The sequence below is a fragment of the Heptranchias perlo genome, chromosome 13, assembly GCF_035084215.1.
Source record: "Heptranchias perlo isolate sHepPer1 chromosome 13, sHepPer1.hap1, whole genome shotgun sequence".
In the NCBI taxonomy this organism is placed as follows: Eukaryota; Metazoa; Chordata; class Chondrichthyes; order Hexanchiformes; family Hexanchidae; genus Heptranchias; species Heptranchias perlo.
This window is the reverse complement of record NC_090337.1, coordinates 34,743,459-34,768,235: the sequence shown is the minus strand read 5'-3', so window position 1 is coordinate 34,768,235 and position 24,777 is coordinate 34,743,459. Positions and strand designations below refer to the sequence as shown.

At 42.4% G+C, this 24,777-nt stretch overlaps 1 protein-coding gene across 2 annotated transcripts in view; it reads left to right on the top strand.

Annotated features, from left to right (window-relative positions):
* The window catches only part of usp13 (ubiquitin specific peptidase 13), a 95,866-nt gene that overhangs the window by 1,598 nt on the left and 69,491 nt on the right, over positions 1-24,777 (top strand). For both annotated transcript variants that reach the window (XR_010965507.1, XM_067995306.1), the window contains exons 2-4: positions 2,217-2,342; positions 12,630-12,690; positions 22,200-22,321. Coding sequence is in view for 1 of the 2 variants with exons in the window: in XM_067995306.1 (XP_067851407.1) it covers positions 2,217-2,342; positions 12,630-12,690; positions 22,200-22,321 (309 nt within the window). In the remaining variant the exon portion in view is untranslated. The remainder of the gene's footprint in view (positions 1-2,216; positions 2,343-12,629; positions 12,691-22,199; positions 22,322-24,777) is intronic.

The following is a 24,777-nucleotide window of genomic DNA, read 5'->3' as shown; positions in this document are numbered from 1 at the left end:
ATTCTACCTACATCTATGTAATACTCTAATTTAAGCTAAAACATACAAGTTATTAAGATTTTTTTTGAACAAAATGCTCAGGGTAATAGCTTAGGTGTCAGTTTCAAATTATCGTGAATGTAGTTTCTTGTTTTAAGAGTTACAAGCTGGTGGAGGCAGAGGGTCTTGAAATGCATCTCAGTGCATTTATGCTTTTAAGCAGTTAAAGGTGATGGAAACATTTTAAAAAAATACTTAAGGTTTTCTCTTATCAACAGTAGTCCTGTGCATTAACGCTTGGGCTAGATTCATACGTAAATGAGGCACTTTTGACTTTCCAGTACAAATCAGACCACTTCTAATGGAAAATTCTACATAATGTTTCATAATTCGTTATTTTCCTTCCTTTCAATGTTTCCTCTTATTTGTTGATCTTCCGAGGTATTAAACACAGAAAGTCAAGACAAAGTGCAGTCTTCAGTTTGTGCATGGTTAGAGTACAGGGGGATAATTGGACCAGGGCATAAAGATGTAGTTCAGTCCCATTTTAAAGTCATGCATTCTGTTCTTAGAAATATTAAATCAAAACGTTTTTAAAAAATCTATAGGAAAACTTGGGGCAATTTGGGAAGTAGAGTTAGTTAGAGAATAAGAGTGTCCTTGCAGTATAGGCCAATGAGCTGGAAGATGCAAAACTGAGGCTCTATAGTGTCACTGGCAGGAGGGCATAATTATAGTGTGACAAGTTTACACAGTTTCTATTATAAATGTGGATATAGGAACTTATAATGGGAAAAGGTGATCTAAAAATATGACAACAGAAAGTATGGTTTTGAAGATGGTATAAAATACGACACAGGAGTCAGTCGAATATGATTTGGAAACAACTATTATTTGCCACTAAACTGATTTCACTGAGCAGAACACAATGCAAAAATTTGAGTAAACAGACTTAAAGAAAATAGGAATTTTCACAACAAACCAAAAGTCACAGATATTAACTGGTACATATACCTTTAAATCTTTTCCATGTTTAGAGATTCAAAATAAAATGTTCTGGACAAGAAGTGTAACGTCTGTGCATGCTAAACATACCTCTTTTAACACATTGAAGTGAAATTGCTCACACTTAAGATGAATAATACGTTTTATAAGGAGGAATGTTATACACAATGTATTATTCTGTTCAAAAGTGGAACCAAATCTCTTAAAGACTGCAAAATCTAATGATAAGTAACCACTGCGTAAGTTCATTAAAAGATTAATTGTTTTGTAGGGTAAATACCAGAACTTTGGCATTATTTGTGGGAAGTCCAATTAAGAGGCTGCATACATTGTGGCTCTGGTATTGTGTTCCTGGAGAGTATTTCTGTACACTCCAAGTAACTGCCTTCATTTCTCTATACTTTTTTAAAAACAAAGTGTGACAGTGAAATTTGCATTAGGCAGCTTGTAATCTCTGAAATGAAACAAAAAGGAAGCTTACGTTAGATGTTCCATTTTTATAATAGTATGTATAGATTTTATATGTAATGAGAGATAGATCTGATCAGAGTCCATAGATGATTCACATCAACCAAAACATAGATATTTTCACACTGAATGTTCAACTCATTTACGCATTTCTGAAGGGTGACCCAATGATGTGTACGAGCTCTTTAGCATTCCAGCTACAGTATAAGACCCCACACGTGTACTTCTCTTTATGACTTATATCCATTGACTCTCAGAGAACCTAAGTTGCTGTGTAAAGATGGTTAAAGGGTTTTCTGACATTGCATTCTAACTAGGAATATATTTAAAATGAATCTTTTAAATATCGACAATCTGCAAAAAGGTTAGCTACATTTTCAGTGCTTTAATAATGCTGCACGTGCTAAATGTTTTAAAAACAGCTCCAAGGTTAACTCAATCTTGCAATACTGATGCTGCATATTATAGCTTTTCTCATCAAATCACTAATGATGTTGGTTCATATGCTGTGAGCAGAAAGTTATTAATGGTAGATATGAAGGAACATATGTTTTTAACCAGTAGGGAGACTGCAAAATTCTATGTTTTAATACACTTTTTGTGGCAGTTGTGCGTAATGCTATTTTGGTTGAATTATACCTTGAAGTTAAGTGTTATATATGATATTGAAGTTAGTTGCCTTACTGCATCAAACTTTAATTTTCCCATTTACTCTCAATTGTTTTCAATATTAAACAAATTGTTCTATTTTGTTTAAATTGTAGGAATCTGAAGGTGGCCTTTATGTGTGTATGAGTACTTTTCTCGGGTTTGGAAGGGAACATGTAGAGAGACATTATCGCAAAACAGGGCAATGTGTCTATATGCATCTAAAACGAACCATTAAGGAGGTAAGAATGATATCAGCAATGGTACAGAAAATTTATTTTTAACACTTAATGTAGGTTTAAAAGGTCACAGCTCATGGCTACCTTTCAAAATTATCTTTAAGCCACTTTGATTAAAAATTAAGATGCTTATGTGAAAATGACATTGAATTTTAGGAGCAGACTGTTCTAGGATCTTGGGTAATACAAACATCACTAAACAGTGATCCCTCTGCCTTTTATTAGGTTGAATTGTTTACTTTTGTATAGAAAATACTGTAATGTGCTATTTTAGCTGACCCATAATTTTAACAGTTCTCCCCTTTAAGCTGAGTAGTTCATCCACATAGGAAGCATAATTTATTGTATTTCCTTTTAAAGCAAATCTTTTTAATACTTTTTCAATTGCTAAGTACAATGCAATCACTCTGTAACTTAATTCCTGCGATATTTTCAAATTCAAGATAGACATCCTACTTCAGTAGGAAAGATTTCACTCAGTGGCACAGCACCAAAATGTTAATTTATATATTTAAAAAGAAATAATCTTTTAATCCCTAGTTTAAGGCCCCTAATTAATGATGCATTATTTAATCATCTAGAAAGACCAGAGGTTAGATAGGGAATCCCAGCATGACTTCTGGGAAAGGAGATCCTGTCCCACCAATTTGATTACATTTTTTTGAAGAGGTTATAACGTTGGTGGATGGTGGAAGTCTAGTAGATATGTGTATCTTGATTTTGAAAAAGCTTTTGATAAAATGCTGCAAAAAGGGCTGCTAAGTAGGACTATGTTTTGTGCGACTGGCAGGTAGATCTTAGGCTGGATAGCGAATTGATTACATTTGCACAGACAGAGGGTAGTTATTACTGGTAGCAGCTCTGTGTGGGGTCTGGTGGAGTCCCGTAGCAATCCGTGTTTGGTTTGTTGCTTTTCACCATCTTTATTAATGATCTGGATGAAGACATCAGGGGAACACTCCACCAGTTGACTGATGACATGAAAATATATATGGGAGTTAGGACCTTGGATGAAATAAATAGTCTGAAGGCAGATCTAGATGCATCTGGGGAATGGGCCCCTGCACGGCAGATGTTTATTCAATGTAGATAAGTACAGCATGATGTGCTTGGGCTGGGGTAATTGCAGGCATATATACACCATGTCGGGTTGTCTGCTCAAAGCTATTAGAGAGGGAGGACCTCATCGAGGAGGTTGGGGGAAAAATAACGAAGAGGTGTTTCTGATTTTGACATTATGTAAGGCTGAATTGTTGGATATAATTGATAGCTGAAATAAGACTGTTGAAGTACCCTTGGTTAATTGCCCATAATTTTGTTACATCACTTTTCTGTTCACTAATTCCAACAGTTGCCCTAATGACTCACCGTTTAAACTAAAATCTTGAAAGCAATCAACATACATTTTTTAAAAAGTTAACTATAATTATTTTCCATTGCTTACATTTTCAGAAGAGATGGCCATTGAGTTGGTTTATTTGATTGAAGCCTGTGTAATTTTTATTTCTTTTCCTGATCACCTAATTTCTACATCTTTTTAATAGATTTGTACATTTGTGTTTTTTTTAAATTGGTTTTTCTTTAACCTTTGATCAGTGGCATCATTTAATTGTTTTGTAGATCTGACACTGATTTTTGCTGTGTAATGCAACCGAGTTTTGTTTGAAATGAGTATTTAATACAAGATATAAAAATTATGATGGGGCATTAAGAAAAAAAGCTGCCAGAATCATGAATTCTGACTTTCAAAAAATACCAATAAACTAATGTTGTACATTCTATTAAATGTTATGGTAATATACTGCAGCATGTGAGTTATACTTGCATGTATGAACCTGGAGTTTTGAGGTGTTCAGATGTAGTCATGTTGCAAAGCAGATGCGCTCAGCCTGGGAGAAAACATTAAGAGTGTTTGAGGTGTTTCCAGAACTGGGAGACGTCTGAAGGGGTAGGGTGTGTAGTTGGTTGATCTTACCGAGAGTTTAAAGGTGTGGAAAAGCACAAGAGAGATTGAAGACCAAGTGTTCAAGACAAGGATAGAAGCAGACTGGCTGGGAAAAATAAGGCAAAGTATATCAAAGACTTGATAACCTAGTAACGGAGGGTGGTGGAAGGGAGAAACTTGATAAAAGGAACTAGAACGCATTAGGGAAAGTGAACAGTAATACTGGGAGGGGGGAAAATCATGGAATGTTGGAACACAATCTGTGAAAGATGTGGGGAGACTGAGAAACAGTGGAAAACTAATTAGAGACCGAAGTCCACAGTGGGAAAAGAATGAATGGTACTGGAAGCTAAACAGACAATGGACAGAGACCAGCAAAGATGTAGAAGAGAAAAGCAAGAAATGACTGGCGAGGTTTGGAAGAAGTGTCACAGGACTGAGATGTCAATTGGCAATGTACAAGTCCGGTGATGGGTACCAGGAGTGTATGTGGAAGGAGTAGCACGTCAGCATTATTAGCCAGCAGAAATGACCAACCGGAAACTTATCTATGTGTAGATGAATGAATTTGGACTGTTACAATCTGTCAACAGCCCAGAGACTTTTGAATTAAGGCTGTATACGTGTGTCTAAGGATTGAAATGTGTGTTATTAAAGTGATTTATTTATTTCATTTTTAAAAAAATAATTTGTTTTTTGAATCTGATGACTGAGTGAATTCTAAGTAAATCACCCCTTTACATTGCATTGAGTAATTCAAATAATTAACTATTACAACAAGAAAACTAGTTAAGCTGTATAGGAATCAATTGTTCAGCATTTTATAGCAATCAAAATGATGGCTTCCTGTAAATAGGGAATTGTACAAAAATTCTTCTGCTTCCATATACATTTGAACAGAACCACAGTAAATAAATAATCACATTAGTTCACAGTTTAAAAAATAGTGCTGATGTTAGCAATTTTCAGATTGTGTGGGATGTGATTGAGTGTAATGGGCTTTGTGCTTTTGTTATTTAAAAGATATATTTTGTCATCACATTCCATACTTCCTTAGTTCCCCCTCGTTATTGCCCTCTATAATTTGTTTTCAGTTAGGAGGACACCCCCACAGTTCAAATTGATATTGCTTCTACCAAAAGGATGTTGGTGGGGTGGGTGGGAAGGAATGAGTGATTGTTGATTTAATGTAGAACTCTCAACAGAAGACTATATATCAGAGAAAAGCTCTACAGAATATTGTTTCAGGGACTGGTAAACGAACAATGTTTGAGGAGGTTGAAGCTCTCCAAGAAAATAAGCACTGAACATCGTCAAACAATAATAGAAGTTGCAAGGGTCTCCTCCATGTTTGGAACTGCCTGCCTATGACTGTGAAGATTGGAGCTCCACTGATCATTCTGGTCACCTGCAGGAGATATTTTGGATGAGAAAGCCATGCCCATGTGCATCCAAGACGTGACTAATGCACTGTACCCCAGGGATGCAGGCTTGTGGTGTGCCCCTCTGTTATTGGTAGAAGGTGAATTTGGAGAGTTTTAGATTTTTCAGCAGGGCCGGTGGTAGGATATGTGGGAATGTCTGACAGAGTATCTTTCAGGAGTGCCTTGAACAGTTGCCGTGGAGCTGCTTCTAGTGGGCCACCAGAAGAAATGTGGTCAGAATAGTATGACGTCAGGCCCCGGCAGCTGTCATGAGCTCTGATCTCCTTCTGTAATGCCATGTTTAGGCAACTTTTTTTAATTCATTCATGGGATGTGGGCGTTGCTGGCGAGGCCAGCATTTATTGCCTATCCCTAATTGCACTTGAGAAGGTGGTGGTGAGCCGCCTTCTTGAATTGCTGCAGTCTGTGTGGTGAAGGTTCTCCCACAGTGCTGTTAGGAAGGGAGTTCCAGGATTTTGACCCAGCAACGATGAAGGAATGGCAATATATTTCCAAGTCGGGATGGTATGTGACTTGGAGGGGAACGTGCAGGTGGTGTTGTTCCCATGTGCCTGCTGCCCTTGTCCTTCTAGGTGGTAGAGGTTGTGGGTTTGGGAGGTGCTGTCGAAGAAGCCTTGACAAGTTGCTGCAGTGCATCCTTTGGATGGTACACACTGCAGCCACGGTGCGCCGGTGGTGAAGGGAGTGAATGTTTAGGGTGGTGGATGGGGTGCCCATCATGCAGGCTGCTTTGTCCTGGATGGTGTCGAGCTTCTTGAATGTTGTTGGAGCTGCACTCATCCAAGCAAGTGGAGAGTATTCCATCACACTCCTGACTTGTGCCTTGTAGATGGTGGAAAGGCTTTGGGGAGTCAGGAGGTGAGTCACTCGCCGCAGAATATCCAGCCTCTGACCTGCTCTTGTAGCCACAGTATTTATATGGCTGGTCCAGTTAAATTTCTGGTGGTGTGCATCTTCTCATGGCTGCCATTAATGCCACTATAAAGTGAACAGAACCCTCCTTTATGGTTCACTGTTCTTTCTCCAAAATTAACTAGACCTGTCTGCAGACCTTCTTGAGTGGACTCTAAGTCAGCCATAGAGACAGTTAGTATGTTATCAAAGCAATACTCCCATATTGATCAGATCTTTATACTGTGCATTCTTTTTCTGACCTCCTGTCAGGTTTTTTGGATGGTGGAATGATAATGCTCAGCTAATGAACATCTCTCGGGAATGTTTTCTTGTAAGTGCTTTGGGGAGGCGAGGTGTTGGAATGTGCCAGAACTGAATTTTGCTGCGTTCCTGTCCAGAACCTCCTACAATCAAATTGATGCCAATACCAATAAAATCTGCCTTTCTCATTTCCTGCTTATTAAGGTGCTAAATTACAACAATTACTCTTTTTGGCATAATTGGTTTTGTACATTCTCTAAATCACAAAAAGGAGGTAGCACAGGGCTGAGGAGTGGAAACTTCAGTGTTCCCATGTGCTCATACATTTTTTGGATTATGACAAATAAGTTCATCACATGTCTGAATATGTGGCAGCTGAAACTTGCCCCTGTGGTTTGTTTATTGAGCTAATTTGCAGCTATTTTACGTATGCAATCTAATGGCCCATGCAAAGAACTTGTGACAATTGCCCAGTTGAGACTGGGACTTGAATTTTTGATCTGCAGTCAGAAGTTCCAACGTTTTATAGTTGCTGGACTGAGAGATATGCTTTTCACAAGTATCCTGTTAGAAAGCACATCGCTCCTGACATTTTGGCATAAAATTGAAAAGTACCAGTTGTGATCTTGATTAAATCCTGGAAGATTCAATGTCCTCCTCAATTTGAGCCATTGCAGGCTGTGCAGTATTAACCTTTGAAGTTTGAATAACTTATTTAGGATACTGTAATGTTTCAACAATATTCTTCGCAACTCTTTACATACGGAAGTACCCCTAAAATTTCACAATAGCTTCAAACCTCACTGCTGCAATGAATTCAGTTTCACAGCAGAAGCTCAGTTTTATACTTTACACCCACCATTTACTATATATACTAGTCAATCTCCCGTGGTATTGCACATGGGGAGTTAAAATCAATTGTAGACTTCAGGTGAAATGACGGTCAATTTGCAGAACAGCAAGGTCCCACAAATAACAATAAAATAAATGGTATATATCAGTGATCTGGACTTAAATGTAGGGGGCATGATTAAGAAATTTGCAGATGATACAAAAATTGGCCGCGTGATGGATCGTGAGGAAGAAAGCTGTAGACTGCAGGAAGATATCAATGGACTCGTCAGGTGGGCAGAAAAGTGGCAAATGAAATTCAGTCCAGAGAAGTGTGAGGTAATGCATTTGAGGAGGGCAAACAAGGCAAGGGAGTACACAATAAATGGTAGGATACTGAGAAGTGAAGAGGAAAGGAGGGGCCTTAGAGTACATGTACATAGATCCCTGAAGATAGCAGGACAGGTAGATAAGGTGGTTAAGAAGGCATATGGGATACTCTCCTTTATTAGCCGAGGCATAGAATATAAGAGTAGGGAGGTTATGCTAGAACTGGATAAAACACTAGTTAGGCCACGACGAGAGTACTGCGTACAGTTCTGCTCTCCACATTACAGGAAAGATGTGATTGCAGTAGAGAGGATACAGAGGAGATTTACAAGGATGTTCTAGGACTGGACAATTTTAGCCAGGAGGAAAGATTGGATAGGCTGGGATTGTTTTCTTTGGAACAAAGGAGGCTGAGGGGAGATTTAATTGAGGTGTATAAAATTATGAAGGGCCTAGATAAAGTGGATAAGAAAGACCTGTTTCCCTTGGCAGAGAGGTCAATATCCAGGGGGCATAGATTTAAAATAATTAGTAGAAGGATTAGAGGGGAGTTGAGGGGAAATTTTTTCACCCAGAAGGTGGTGGGGGTCTGGAACTCACTGCCTGAAAGGGTGGTAGAGGCAGAAACCCTCATCACATTTAAAAAGTACTTGGATGTGCATTTGAAGTGCTGTAACCTACAAGGCTACGGACCAAGAGTTGGAAAATGGGGTTAGGCTGGATAGCTCTTTTTTTGGTCAGCACAGACATGATGGGCTGTAAATTTCTATGTTTCTATGATATGTTTTTGATGGTGTTGGTTGAGGGATAAAGTTTGGCTAGGACCTTGGGAGAACTTTCCTGAATTTTGTCTCAGAGCCAGCTAGTGGCCAAATTGGACAGTTACCAAATGACAAATTGACATCGGTGAATGCCATTATAAATGTGGACATGGGAAATTATAATAGAAAAAAGTTGACGCAAAGTGTGATTAAAATGCAACAAAAGGTAGTTGAATGGAACAGACAGGAAGTGTGCTCAATATAAACATGATTAATTGTGAAGAGGATTGATTATCAGTAACTTCAGGAGGATATGGACAGGTTGGTAGATTGGACAGATAGATGTCAGTCAAAATTTAAAGTGGAGAAATGTGAGCTGATACATTTTGGGAGAAAGGAAAGGGAGAGCAAATATACACTGAAATGGTAAAACTTTAAAAGTAGTAGGAAAGCAAAGAGATCCATGGGTTCAGATACACAGATCTTTAAAAATGGGTCGACAAGTTGATAAAGCTGTTTCTTTAAAAAAAAGTTGAATTCTAGGTTTTACGAATAGGGACATAAAGTACATAAGCAAAGTGGTAATGCTAAATCTGTACAAATTATCAGTTGGGTTGCAGTTAGAATGATGTCCAGTTTTGTACATCCTACTTTAGGAAGGATGTAAAGGCTACAAAGACGATGCAGAACATAATCAATAAGATGATACCAGGGATGAGAAGCTTTAGTTAAGAGGAGAGACTAGAGAAACTGGGGCTATTCTCATTGGAACCAAAAAGGTTAAGAGGTCTGAAAGAAGTGTTCAAGATTATGAAAGACTTTGATAAGGAATATCTTTTTTCACTTGTCAGTGAACACATGCCGACGCGGACACGATGGGCCAAATGGCCCCCTTCTGTGCTGTATCTTTTCTATGGTTCTCCATAACTGTAGTATTAAATAATGAAGGGAGAGGATAGAGAAATTTTTCTTACATAAGGTTTTTAGGATGTGGAAAGTCTCACCAGAACCAGTGGTAGAAGCAGAATTTGAAATAACCTTTAAAAGGGAAGGAGGATGACTATTTAAATAAGAAAAATTGGAAAGGGCAGGAGAATAGGACTCTTCCAGAGAACTGCCACATGTGAGATGTTTGTAAACAATTTTACAACACCAAGTTATAGTCCAGCAATTTTATTTTAAATTCACAAGCTTTCGGAGATTTTCTCCTTCCTCAGGCAAATGTTTCAAGATCTCCTTGAAGCCTACGCATTTATACATATTGAACAATAATACATGGTGTTTACAGACTGCCCCTGCAACTGCCCGTTGCCAAGGCAATCACCGTGTTCAGACAGAGAGGTGTTACCTGCAGAACCTCCGAATACACATTCAACAAAAAAACAAACAGGGAAAAAAAACAGAGAAAAAAAAACACAGAGAGAGGCAGAAACATCCGGAAGGCAGAGAGAGCCAGCAAATGACCCATTATATTAAAAACAGATAACATTTGTTCGCTGGTGGGGTAACGTGTAGCGTGACATGAACCCAAGATCCCGGTTGAGGCCGTCCTCATGGGTGCGGAACTTGGCTATCAATTTCTGCTCGACGATTTTGCGTTGTCGTGTGTCTCGAAGGCCGCCTTGGAGTACGCTTACCCGAAGGTCGGTGGATGAATGTCCATGACTGCTGAAGTGTTCCCCGACTGGGAGGGAACCCTCCTGTTTGGCGATTGTTGCGCGGTGTCCGTTCATCCGTTGTCGCAGCGTCTGCATGGTCTCGCCAATGTACCATGCTCTGGGGCATCCTTTCCTGCAACGTATGAGGTAGACAACGTTGGCTGAGTCACAGGAGTATGAACCATGCACCTGGTGGGTGGTGTCATCTCGTGTGATGGTGGTATCTGTGTCGATGATCTGGCATGTCTTGCAGAGGTTACCGTGGCAGGGTTGTGTGGCGTCGTGGACGCTGTTCTCTTGAAAGCTAGGTAATTTGCTGCGAACGATGGTCTGTTTGAGGTTGGGTGGCTGTTTAAAGGCGAGTAGTGGAGGTGTGGGGATGGCCATAGCGAGGTGTTTGTCCTCATTGATGACATGTTGAAGGCTGCGGAGAACATGGCGTAGTTTCTCCGCTCCGGGGAAGTACTGGACGACAAAGGGTACTCTGTTGGTTGCGTCCCGTGTTAGTCTCCTGAGGAGGTCTATGCGATTTTTTGCTGTGGCCCGTCGGAACTGTCGATCGATGAGTCGAGCGTCATATCCCGTTCTTACTAGGGCGTCTTTCAGCGTCTGTAGGTGTCCATCGCGTTCCTCCTCGTCTGAGCAGACCCTGTGTATTCGCAGGGCCTGTCCATAGGGGATGGCCTCTTTGACGTGGTTAGGGTGGAAGCTGGAAAAGTGGAGCATCGTGAGGTTGTCCGTGGGCTTGCGGTAGAGTGAGGTGCTGAGGTGCCCGTCTTTGATGGAGATTCGTGTGTCCAAGAAAGAAACTGATTCTGAGGAGTAGTCCATGGTGAGCTTGATGGTGGGATGGAACTTGTTGATGTTATCGTGTAGTCTGGACTGAATGACCTCCTTCCGTGCTGTAAAAGTCTGTATTTCCACAAGTGGATCACGTGTGAACTTTTATTACAAATAGCACTTTCTGTTACCTTCTGATACTAGGACCCATTCAAGTCTGGGGTACTTTCTGATAAGCCCATCCCTAGTTAGTTGCCCTGAGTAAGTGCTAGGATGCCTTCTTGAACCGCAGCAGTTTGATACAACTGAGTGGCTTGCTAGGCCACTTCAGAGGGCAGTTAAGAGTCAACCACGTTAGTGTTAGATTGGAGTCACATAGGCCAGTCTGGGTAAGGATAGCAGGTTTCCTTCCCGAAAGGTCATTAATGAACCAATTGGGTTTTTATGACAATCCGACAGCTTCATGGTCACTTTTACTGATCCCAGCGTTTTATTTCCAGATTTTTAAAAACTGAATTCAAATTCTCAAACTGCCAAGGTGGGATTTGAACTCTCGTTCTGCTGAATTATTAATCTATACCTCTGGATTACTGGTCCAGTAACATAACTAGACTACCGTGCCCTCTGTCTGGAAAACCCCATGAATTCAAGTCTCTGGCTTCTTAAGCCTCTTAACAGAAATATTCCTGAAGACATTTTAAATACTCAAAAATCAACTGCCTGTGCTTGATTTGCTGTTTTCTTATGTTCTTGCGTCCTTATGAGTTTCTCCTTGATAGTTTATCTACCTCATTTCCTTGTGCTTGATTCTTATGCTCCTGATCTGTTGTTGCTGTTTTATGAACATGAAATTTGAGTTATTCATATGCAAGTGTGACACACATTAGTGTATCACCAGGCGTGATGCCTGAAGTAAGGCCTTCAAGTGTGATGGACCAATGTGTCAGATGAGATGTATAAAATATTTGTGAAGTTTCCTATGTTAATAATATAAAGATTCTCTTTGTAATATGCCCTCACCACAATAAGCATGCATTATTATGAAGTTCTACGGTGATATAAAGCTAAGAACTCTTGCAGGTGATTACAAAAGTGCAATGAATGGCTGTCAGTGGTGTATAATTCCAAAAATGTATCTAACATGACCACTGCAATTCTCAGAGGTTTATGCTGCCACAGTCTAGAAAGATACTCAACACATAGTAGAACCTTATTGACTATTAAAACTAGTCACGTTCACTTTTAACTGAATGCCATTTGATGTAGCTGTAATGTTAAACACTGAAAGGGAAAAAATTACAAACATCTTTGTGAAGGATGATTTGAAGATGATTTGAAGAAGATTTGAACCTAATGAGCTTTTTTTCTTGATTTCAAAATTACAGAAGGCCACGGGAGCTTCGGGTGGAGTGCTACCCAAGAGAAGATCTCCTAGGGTTTTTCTCGGTAAGTTGTAACTAAAAATAACTCCATTGATTGGTGCACCATCATTCAGATTATTGATCTAAATAGCAATTTAACACAAGCAGCTTTTGCAGTTTTTATTCTGAATTTGAGCTCTCTTTCTTTACACCCCTCCCAATCTTTTAGATTCTCCCTATGACACGCATACTGTTTCCAGGCCTCTGGTCGTGCTGATCTTTAAACCGTCCACTAGGAAGAGGAGGTCATGTGATCAGCAAATTTTTTTCTCCTTCCGTCCCTCTATAAGGAGTGCTTGGTCCCTGTTTAGCACATTTAAAGCCACAAACCCATTGCAGAGCCTAACCGAGTTGATATTTCTTTTCAATACTAAAAATATCCACTTCAGAGATTGCACATATTCCAATAATGTCCACAGATGAGCTCAAATAAACCAGGCAAAATACAAACTTTCAATAGCATCTTAAAAAGGCAGTGTCCTCATGGGAAAAACATTTGTTCACTTTGGTGGGAGAGAAGAGTCATCATTATAAGGTAGTAACAAGAAGAAGGGATGATATTTTCTGACAAGATTTATGCCATTGTGTCATAAACAAAAATAATGGGCTCGATTTTCAGATCTCCGAGCCAGCGGGTTTGTGGCGGGGGGGTTCTGTAAATCGGGGATTCCCGGGGCGGGTCCGGAGCCTGGCTCCAACCTGCCCGCTTCCGGGTTCCCCAGTGACGTGCTTACATGCGCGCGCAGCCCCCGCATGCGGGACTCCCACCGGCAATTAAAGCTGGCGGGATGCCACTTAAACTAATTAAGTAGATACTTCAGGTCATTAGCAAACCTGATTGACATGATATTTTAGGAGGAGTGGGATTTTTCAACCCAACTGGGACTGTTTCCCGTACTGGGGGAAACGCTCCCAGTTGAAATGGACGTGTTGCAGCCATCAGCCTGTGGCAGCTGCAAAGGTCCATTTGACAGGTGGTGGGGCGGGGGACGGGACCCTCACTCATTGCAGGAGGCCACTCTGTCACTTTGGACAAAGTTTGGCCTCCACCACCCTCCTCCTAACAATAAAATTCACCAACTTGCACACTTACCCCGGTGTGCAGACACATGTACCTACCTTGCGGATCCCCTCAAACGTACATCTTCTGGATGGGGGCCGCCGTAGCTGCAGTCATGACCTCCTCGGAGGACGAACAGCATCACCAGCCTCGCCAGCCACCTCTGACAAGTGGAGCTCCACAACACAGTGCTGTGACATATTCATCTGCACAGCAGAAGGAGGGCAACCGCAGAGAGAGATGCGTCGCAGAAGGCAGTACTCTCGCCACAGGGTCTACAGACCGAGGCTCAGCTTCCTGGACCTCTCTGAGCAGCAGTGCACACGGAGGCTCAGAGTCACTTGACATGTAGTCGTGGACATCTGCAGCCTCCTTCATGCCAAGCTGCTCCCGGCTGGCCCAAGCACCATCTTTTTACCTGTCGCTGTCAAAGTCACCACTGCCTTCAACAACTTCTCCTTCGCATCCTTCCAGGGTGCCACTGGGGACATCGCCGACATCTCTCAGTCGTCTGCACAAAAGAGCCCTGCAAATACACCTACACCCACTCTGCAGTGATACAATGGGTGGCATCAGTTGTGGGTCTTCATAGTGATCCTCAACAAAGGGCATTATTGCACAAACCAGACAAGATTTGCAAAGACGTGGCAGTAGTGGTGACAATATAATATGTAATGTGAGTTGATCAGAAATCAAAGTAAAAACCATGACAAACCCTCAAACACCCTTGTGCATCCCCTTAATGCTCACGACATGTTTGCCTTACGCTTCCTACTGCACATATGTGATGCATGCCCTGTGGCTGCAGCACAGGTAGTGGCAGGTTGAGTGAGGCTGACTGTGAAAGAGATGTATGAGAGGGCGAGTATGAGATCGAGCCATGAGGATTGGGTTGAGTGGTAGTGATGGGATGAGTACTGGCGAGGTGAGTAAGTGCAGGTAAGATGAGGATGAGGTTTGAGTGGGTGTGAGGAGTGACGTGACAGAGTAGTGTTGGCAGTGCAGAAAGAGATGTGGGGTGGGGACGGTGATGTGGCAGACGGAGGGGAGGGGAATGAGTAAGTGTACTCACTTCGGCTGACCTACTTAGGTCATTGAAGCGCCTCCTGCACTCTATGCAGGTGCTCGATATGTTGGTGGTGTAGGTGACCTCCTCTGCAACCTCGAGCCAGGCCTCCGTGGTGGCAGAGGCAGGCCACTTCCTCCCGTCCGCCGGGGGGATGATCTCTGTCCTCCCCCTCCTCCTCACCCCGTCCAGTAAGACCTGGAGTGAGGCATCATTAAACCTGGGAGCAGCCTTTCCCCTGGGCTGCTCCATGCTGTAATTTTTCCTATTTTCTGCAGCATCAGTCAGTGGAGGACTGCCCCTTTAAGTAGGGCTCCTCCAGCTGACAGCCTATGATGCGGCTGCGCAGTCCGCCCGCTGCGCAGCTTTCCAGCGCGAAACCCGGAAGCACAGGTAAGTACCTTCAATTAAGCTGCGATTGCGTGCGGAGCACCCCGAATTCACTGGGCGCGTTACCCACGCGCCCAGTCGACCCCCCACTGCCAACCCGCCTCTCTCCTAATATCGGGCCCAATGTGTTTGACAAATCTTTTCTTATCAACTTTGTCCCTTATAAAGTACCCTTTTTGTTACTTCTTCAAAGGGAATTTCTAAGAAAACAGGCAAAAACATTTGACTGCATGCACCTTTGATCCCCTATCCCTAGCAAAACCATTACTCTTTCTCATGCCAGTCAAGACCTTTGGTATGGCTTCCTCAAGTCCAAGGGGTACAGACTTGAGCATGTCTGGTGCACAATTGGTTTAGCCATTTATCACCAGATCTGGCTGGACCACATCATCAAGTGCTTTCAGGCCTCACTCTTCTCAGCCACAACTGTCCACTACCCCCGAATCATCCCGGAGAGCAAAGACAAGCCCCCGGCTTCTTTTCTCCATTACCAACCATTTCCGTAAACCCCTCTCCCCTGCCCCCTCCACCCTCACCTCCAACAACAAATGCGAGGAGCTCATTGATTTCTTCGTAATTAAGATTGAGACCATCCACTTGGCTGCCTCTGCTGCTTCTCCTCCTTCCTCTTCCCACCAAGCCAAACCTGCCCCCAGGCTCCTCCCTGCCCTAGCCCTGAACACATATCTTTCCCTAGTTTCTCTTCTATCTCCCCTCATCATGACATTAGAAGAAGAGATCAAAAAAGATATAAAGACATTTAAAATAGAAAGGGGAGAGAGAATTGATAAACTAATTAAACTTAGAGAGGATAAAACCCCTGATTGGATGGATTGCATTCGCACATATTGAAAGAAATTAGGGAAGAGATAGCAGAGGCACTATTACATGTATATAAAAAAATCAAGAGAAAAGGAAATAGTGCCAGAGGGCTAGCGAACAGCTAATGTTGTTCCTATATTTAAAAAGGGAGATATAACCAGTCCAGGGAACTATAAACCAATTAGCTTAACGTCGTTGGTAGGAAAGATAATGGAATCCTTATTCAAAGATGTAACGAAAAACACCTAGAAATCGAAAATATAATAAAGAATAGTCAGCATGGATTTCAAAAGGAAAGGTCATACTTGACCAACCTTATTGAATTCTTTGAAGAAGTAATAGAAAGGGTAGACAAGGGTAATGTGGTAGATGTAATATATTTGGATCTTCAAAAGACCTTCGATAAGGTACTGCCTAGTAGACTCATAACTAAGGTCAGAGCATGTGAAGTCGGGACAAGTAGCAGAATGGATAGCAAGCTGGCTACAAAACAGGAAACAGAGTGTAGGTGGTTAGAGGTGGTTTCTCAGACTGGCAAAAGGTGGGAAGGATTTTAGATAAACGATTTGGACTTGGGAATCAGAAGTACAATTTCAAAATTTGGGGACAACACCAAATTGGGGGATATCGTCAATATTGAGGAGGACTGCAACAAAATACAGGAAGACATTAATATGAACCATTCTGGTCTCCATATTATTAAAAAAAGGACAAAGAGGCCACTGGGATAGGTGCAAAAAATATTTACCAGGATGATACCAGAACTGATAGGTATTACCTATCAGGAAAGATTGAGCAGGCTGGGGCTCTTTTTTTCTAGAAAAGAGAAGACTGAGAGGTGATCTGATAGAGGCCTTTAAGATTATGAAGGGGTTTGATAGGGTAAACGTAGAGAAGATGAGTCCACTTGTGGGGGAGACCAGAACTAGGGGCCATAAATATAAGATAGTCACTAATAATCCAATAGAGAATTCAGGAGAAACTTCTTTACCCAGAGAGTGGTTAGAATGTGGAACTCGCTAATACAAGGAGTAGTAGAGGCAACTAGCATAGATGCATTTAAGGGGAAGCTAGATAAACACATGAGGGAGAAAGGAATAGAAGGATATGCTGATATGGTTAGATGAAGTAGGGCGGGAGGAGGCTTGTGTGGCGCGTAAACACTGGCATGGACCTTTTGGGCCGAATGGCCTGTTTCTGTGCTGTATATTCTGTGTAATCTTGTCCATGAGACCCACCTTTCGCTCACTAAACTGCTGACCATGCAACCTCTGTCCTTGCAAACTACCGCCCCATCTCCAACCTCCCTTTCCTCTCCAAAGTTTTTGAAAGTGTTTTTGCCTCCCAAATCGGTGTCCATCTTTTCTCCGAACCCATGTTTGAATCTCTCCAATCAGGTTTCTGTCGCACAGGACTGAAATAGACCGAACCTAATCACAAATAACATCCTCTGTGACTGTGGTGCATTAACTGTCCCCGTCCTCCTTGACCACTTTGCAGCCTTCGACATGGTCGATTGCACCATCCTCCTCCATTGTCCAGCTCAGTGGGATTGCCTTCGTTTGGCACAACTTTTATCTACTGATTGTCGCCAGAGCATATCCAGTAATGGCTTCTCATTCCGCCCCTAAACCAGAAATGCAGGAGTCCCCACAATGATCTATCCTTGTCCCTTTCCTCTTTCTCATCTACATACTGCCCATTAGCTTTTCAGCCCATTATACAAAAAGAAGGCTGAGAAAAGACAACTTTGCATTGCCAGCATCGTCCTGAGTGTAGTACACCGTGGAATGGTAGCTCCACCTGTTGGAAGTGTGCAACTTCAGCAGCAGCTGCTTGCCTCAGTGCAATCCAATTATGGTAGGGACAGAACCCTGAATATGCCAGCACAGATTCTCATGCTTGGCTGTAAATGCTTTTAAATTTATGGTCTAGTTTGTATTTGAATAATTTTCAAAACCACACAAACTGAAATATTGTTATACATACGCAAAATTTGACTTTTCCACTGTGAAAAGTAAATGTTTTGCAATTCAAAGATGAACAATTGCAACCAAAGATGTTTATTGGATTCTGTCTGTCGTATTTGAAGTAGCCTCTGCCTGTTTTTTCTTTTATCTCTCCCTCTCTTTTCTCTGTCCTCCTCCATATATACAAATGGACAATCTCTCTGTGACATAGACTGCACATATTACAAGTATGATGCCTGAGACGTGACACAGGAAATATGATGCCTTTTAAATGTTTTTGGAAATAGAAAGAGCTTTAAAGTAGAAAAATTGTTGCACTTGTTCCTGATTTTAATGGTTCTTCAGACTTTTATGAGAATGACTATTTTGATGGAATTTTTTGTCAGCCCCAATAGGGGAGATATATATATATATATATATACACCCAAGCTGACAAATGTCATCTGTAAACCTTGGTGTTTTCCACTTGATTACTATAGTAATGTTCCCTTTTATGGATCCAGCTTTCTTATGAACACATCATTCTCCTAAAAGTAGCATGTTGTTATTTAGTAACTGTCTATTGCTGACTCAGTTTTAGGGGCTGGGAAGTAAAGGATCTTCCTTTTGAGATGAGGAAGGGATGGTTCACTGTTCTGATGTGCAGTCAGCAAGCTAATTTAGTTTGATTACCATCTACTCAAACGTATGTACGTCATCATATGACAGTAAAAGTGAGTTGGCTGGGCCTGATAAAAAACAGCAGCTGTTTAGTTGAATGAGCATTGTGCTGTAAACAAATCCAGTACTGGCACAAAAAAAAGGGCAGCAAGAGCAACTGGATCATGTCTAGTATAGATTTAGACCCTTTACTAATTGACTGCAGGAATAATTATGACCAAAATAGTTTCAGTTGATGGCATGGGGCCGATTTTCAGGCTTCTGCCTGGCGGGAACAGGATTGTTGAAGGGTTTTGAAGATGTCTGAGGCAGCACAGCATATTGTGCGTGATGAGAAGAAGCAGCAGAAAATGTGGCCAATAGGGGGAAGTAGTCGTGAGGGTAAGCAGAAGAAGGTTCACTGAAGTGTCTCTTTGTAATCAGATTAGTGGCACAGAAAGTGGGATGGGAAGGATTGATAGTGCTGGGCCTAAAGTAGGTTGGTACAGGCCAGTGCAGAGAGTAAGAAAGATGTGAAGGAGAGCCTTACCTTGTCGGTCTTGGTGAAATCATTGAATTTATTTCTGCAAAGCAGCCAGGTCCTGGAAACAATGCTGGTTGTGTTGACTTGCTGTGCCACCTCTCTCCATTTCTGCTAACTCATTTGTCTGGGCACCTGTTACCCATTGGAGGGGAAGTGCTCCTCCTTCCTGCTGCTTAGTTGTTCTATGAGCATCTCCACACTTGCACCAGAGAATCTGGGGTCCTGGATGTAGTCATGATGTCTGCTGCTTCAGAAAATTGGTTTCCACTAACCACCGTTGATAAATGCACATGCCTTTTAAGAGGCTGCAGGCTACCTTTTAAGTAACGGCTGGCTCACTGGATTTCCTGCCTCCTCAATAGGACCCTATTAGCGCTGGCAGGTTGGCAATTACTTGTAAATGAGCCTAATCATGAAAATAGGTCATGCCTCAGGTCGATTGCGTTAGGTGGGAGGGGGCAGAACAGATGCCGTCCACCCGATGTATGCGCCACATAAATATCGACCCCTGTTACTTTAACATTGATTTATGAGCAGTTTTCTGCTGTAGACTGTGTGAATCAGGAGCAGCATTGGGGTTGGCCTGACTCACTTCATGTCTGTCCCTTAATCTGGACTGGTTCTGAGCCAAGGACCCAAGGTGAAGTGGAAGGCTGCTAGCCCACTATTCCATTCAGTCCTCTATTATTTCCCTTTTCAAATTTGATAGCAACAGAACAGTTAATAGGCCAGGGAAAATGAGAAGATATGCCAGTTTTCATTACATCTGAAATAATTAAGGTTTGGAGCCCTGATCTTGGCAGTATTGAATTGTGGTACATCTTAACAATTTTTCAAAATGGCACAAAAATGTGTTCCTTGCCTGAGCCATCAGACCAATTGCTACACATAAAATTGCCTAAGAAAGACTGGTCAGCGGATGTGAGTCATTGCAGACAGAAGCAAATGCTAACTTTGGCCACCCGTGGATTTTTAAGCATCCTGTAGAAAATAATTGTTGTAATTTGGAAAATAAGCAAATATTATATAGATTGGACTGGTGCAGTATTTTGATTACAGAAAAAAGTCAGAATGGTGGGAGTTGCAGTTTCTGGTTCTGTATACATCGCCACTTTTGATATGATTTACCGTCAAAGGTGTATAGAAAAGCATACTTGTAACTAATCTTTAATGGTTATGTGCTTAAAAATTGCATAGTGTAATGAGTGTTTAGTTTCTGAGGATGTGCTTTCAAGATTTATTCCATTTTTAGAGCAGCTATGATCCTAGTCAGAGATGACGTATTTTAGGTAATAAAAGCTGACAGAATAAATAGCCTAATAGTCTATTCCTATAATATTATAGGTTTTCTTTACTAAAGTGACATCTATTTTTAGTTTAAAATTTAATTAAAATCATAATTGAATTTTGAATCAGTTTGTGATGGTTATAAAATTCGAGTGTGGTTTTATGTCAATGTACATTGTGTGCAAAATTATGGTAGTTTTTTTTAATGTCATATCTTTATGATGAAATACTCTGAGTTGTATTAAATATTTTAACATTGAGAGCTCATTAAACCTGGATTTTTAATAAGAGCATATATAGTCTTATTAAAGATGTTGAAGGATTTTTTTAGTCATCTGCTTTTAAATATTCACATTGGCATGTACTTATGGTGTGGTAAGTTCTGATATTTTAAATGTTTACTAGTCTGTAATTATCATTTTAAGTGAATTTAAAGTATTTTTCCTTCCTCCATGGAAGCTGGTAATTGTATCCCCATGATTCCATTTTGAAAGTTGAAAATGTCACTGAGATTGCTGTTGTATTTCTTGACTGCAGCTTCCAAGAATCCAGCATTAAAAATCTGACCCACAGAATGGGACTGTTCACTCCTACAATATAAAGTTCTTCTTGAGCAATTGTCTTAAAACCGCAGGAGGTTCGCAGGGTTAAATTTGTGTTAGATTTGGTATTTGAATTTTGGAGGAGGGGGAAAGTAATTTTAATCTGTTTTCATTTAAATTGATTTTGAAAATCAGACAAAATGCAGAGGAAAATAAAAATGCTAACTAGATTTTTTTCAGTTTCTAATGAAGCTTGGTTACAATGCCTTGGGGGCGGGGGGGATGGGCGAGTGGGGGGCGGGGTGGTGGTGGTGGTGGGGGTGACGGGCTTGTGGGTGGGGGGGTGGGCGGGTGGGGGAGGTGCAGAGATGGGGAGGTGGGTTCGGGGGTTGGGTGGGGGAGATGGCGGGTGGGTGAGATGGTGGCGGGTGGGCGATATGGTGGGGAGGTGGGCTTATGGGGGAGATGGTGGGAGGGTGGGCATGGGGGAGGTGGTGGTGTGTGTGGGGTGGGGGGCTGGACGTGTGGGGAGCTGGGCGTATGGGGGGCTGGGCATTGGTGGTGAGTGGGGGTGCTGGTTGTGTGTGTGGGAGGTGGGCGTGTGTGTGGGGCATGGGCATGTGTGGAGGGTGGGGGAGTTGGTGGGGGGTTGGGCGTGTGGGGGAGAGGGTGGGGGGGTGGGCGTGTGGGGGTCGGGTGGGCGTGTGGGGGAGAGGGTGGGGGTAGGGTGGGCTTGTGGGGGAGATGGTGGTGTGTTTGGGGTGGGGGGCTGGATGTGTGGGGAGCTGGACGTATGGGGGGTTGGGCATGAGTGGGGGTGCTGGGCGTGTGGGGGAGATGGTGGGGGAGATGGTAGGGTTGTGGGTGTGTGTGGGGTGGGGTGCTGGAAGTGTGGGGTGCTGGGTGTGTTGGGGGCTGGGCATGGGTAGGAGGATGGGGGGGATGGTCGTGTGTGTGGGAGGTGGGCGTGGGTGGGGGGTTGGGTGTGTGTGGAGGGTGGGTGAAATGGTGGGCGAGGGGAGTGTGTGGATGAAGTTGTGGGGGGGTGAATGTGCGGGGGCCGGGCGGGGTGGTAGGGGGAGCAGGAGGAGGGCTGTCGTGGGGGTGGGTCATGAGGATCTTCCTCTCGAAAATTGGGTTTGAAGAAACTCATCTTTAGGTGAGACAACATGTTAATCTGTTTTTATTTTAATCCTGTTTTTTCTCCCTCTCAGACCTGGAGCAGAATAATGACATCAACACTGAAGATTATGAATATGAAGACGAAGCTAAACTAGTCATCTTTCCTGACCACTATGAAATTTCTTTGCCGAACATCGAAGAATTGCCAGCGCTGGTAAATGAGTGTGTTCAGAAGCTGCGGCCTTGCATTTATTGTTTACACCTGATATGCTCAAAACCTTTTGCATTTGGGGTGGAGGGGGGAGGTTGAGGGAAGAAGTACAATGCTTTTTAGCCTGAGCATTCTATACCTGTTCTATAAGAGAGATATAAAAATTAGCTAACCAAAAAATGTAGTGTATATTTTAAGAACGCAATTTTTAATATACAAGTCAAAGCACGCCTAGTTTCCATTTATGATCTGAGTATGGTCTTAATTGTGTATATGTAGAATTGTAGATCGTGAAGTAGTTTTAAAGGTTTTAAATTGAGGTCAATAAGATCTAAGACCTCTTTATTGTGGGAAATATGTAACTAATTTAGAACAAATTGTTAAATCAGGAAATTATAAAGCTTGGATTTAAAATGTTGGAGAGCGAGATCCAAAGAAGAAAAATGGGGACATGTCATATTTGATCAACTCGAATGCCCTGCAAAATGGGGCATCCGTTATCTGTTGAATGCAGGCCCTCACTGCTCCTTGCGTAAGGTTGCAGAGGGCCCCAGTCTGAAAGGAACTGTGTGCGTAGAAATTATTGGCTCCCATAGGATTGCTGACTTCCCAAGAGTGCAGAGGGCCATCGATGGGACCCATGTGCCACTGAAGGCACCACTTGTTGAACCAGTCACATTCATAAATAGCAAAGGTTACCATTCATTGAATGTTATGATAGTCTGCGATGCCCAACTGTGCATCCTGCACGTTAATACAGAGCATGGAGAAGTGCTCATGATGCCTTCATTCTTCGTTACTCCAACATTCATGACTTGTTCAGCACAGAGGAACAAGGAGGTGGATGGATTTAAGGGGACAAGACGTTCCCACTGAAGCCATGGCTGATGACACACTTCCGCATCACCAGCAACGCAGCACAGGAAAGATACAACCGTACGCACGTCATTATGGCAAGTAGTGGAGAGGACAATCAGGGTGTTCAAATCACGCTTCCGGTTCCTGGACAGGTCGGGGGCTGTTTTACAGTATTCACCTACCAAAGTGGCGAAGATTGTGGTGGTCTGCTGCAGACTGCACAATTCTGCCCTGCAGGGAGGCAGAGGAGATGCCATTGGATCTGGAAGATCCTGACCCCAATGTCCCTAGGGCCATGGAGGGTGCCCGCCATCCTGAGGAAGGCACAGAGCAGTGGGCAGGGTGGCTAGAGAGCAGCTGGTGGCTCAGGTATTCAGATGATGATAGCCGCCAGAGCCCCTAAATAATTTTTTTAATTAACTTTTAAAAGTTGATTTTAAGGTCTTTTCAGAAGTTATAGGTCACTCACCTCTCCGTGCTACACCTCAATCTGAGTCATGGGGCCTGTTTGCAGCTTTTTATCAGGCCATGTGGTTGATCAGGGAGATAAGCCATTGGGCACAACCTTCATGAGGTCCCAGATGCGACATTGACATCGCTACATCGATATCGGATCGATGTTCCAGCAATTTGTGGCTCACTATTGTGCAATGTCAATGGTGAGCTTAAAAGTCCAATTAGCGTTGTTCACTGCCAGTAAGAGCGTAAGAAATAGGAGCAGGAGTAGGCCATACGGCCCCTCGAGCCTGCTCCGCCATTCAATAAGATCATGGCTGATCTTCTACCTCAACTCCACTTTCCCACTCAATCCCCATATCCCTTGATTTCCCTAGAGTCCAAAAATCTATCAATCTTAGTTTTGAATATACTCAACCACTGAGCATCCACAGCCCTCTGGAGTAGAGAATTCCAAAGATTCACCACCCTCAGAGTGAAGAAATTCCTCTTCATCTCAATCCTCAATCGCCCACCCCTTATCCTGAGATGATGCCCCCTAGTTCGAGACTCTCCAGCCAGGGGAAACAGCTTCTTCGCACCTATCCTGTCAAGCCCCCTAAGAATTTTATACATTTCAATGAGATTACCTCTCATTCTTTTCTTACTCCAGAGAATATAGGCCCATTCTATTCAGTCTCTCCTCATAGGATAACCCTCTCATCCCAGGAATCAATTTAGTGAACCTTTGTTGCACCCCCTCTGAGGCAAGTAAATCCTTCCTTAGGTAAGGAGACCAAAATTATACACAGTACTCCAGGTGTGGTCTCGCCAAAGCCCTGTACAATTGTAGCAAGACTTCCTTACTCTTGTACTCCAACCCCCTTGCAATAAAGGCCAACGTACCATTTGCCTTCCTAATTGCTTGCTGTACCTGCATGTTAACTTTCTGTGTTTCGTGGACAAAGACGCCCAAGTCCCTCTGAACACCAACATTTAATAGTATCTCACCATTTTAAAAAATATTCTGTTTTTCTATTCTTCCTACCAAAGTGAATAACCTCACATTTCCCCACATTTATACTCCATCTGCCACCTTGCCCACTCACTTAACCTGTCTATATCCCTTTGTACACACTTTGCGTCCTCCTCACAGCTTCCTTTCC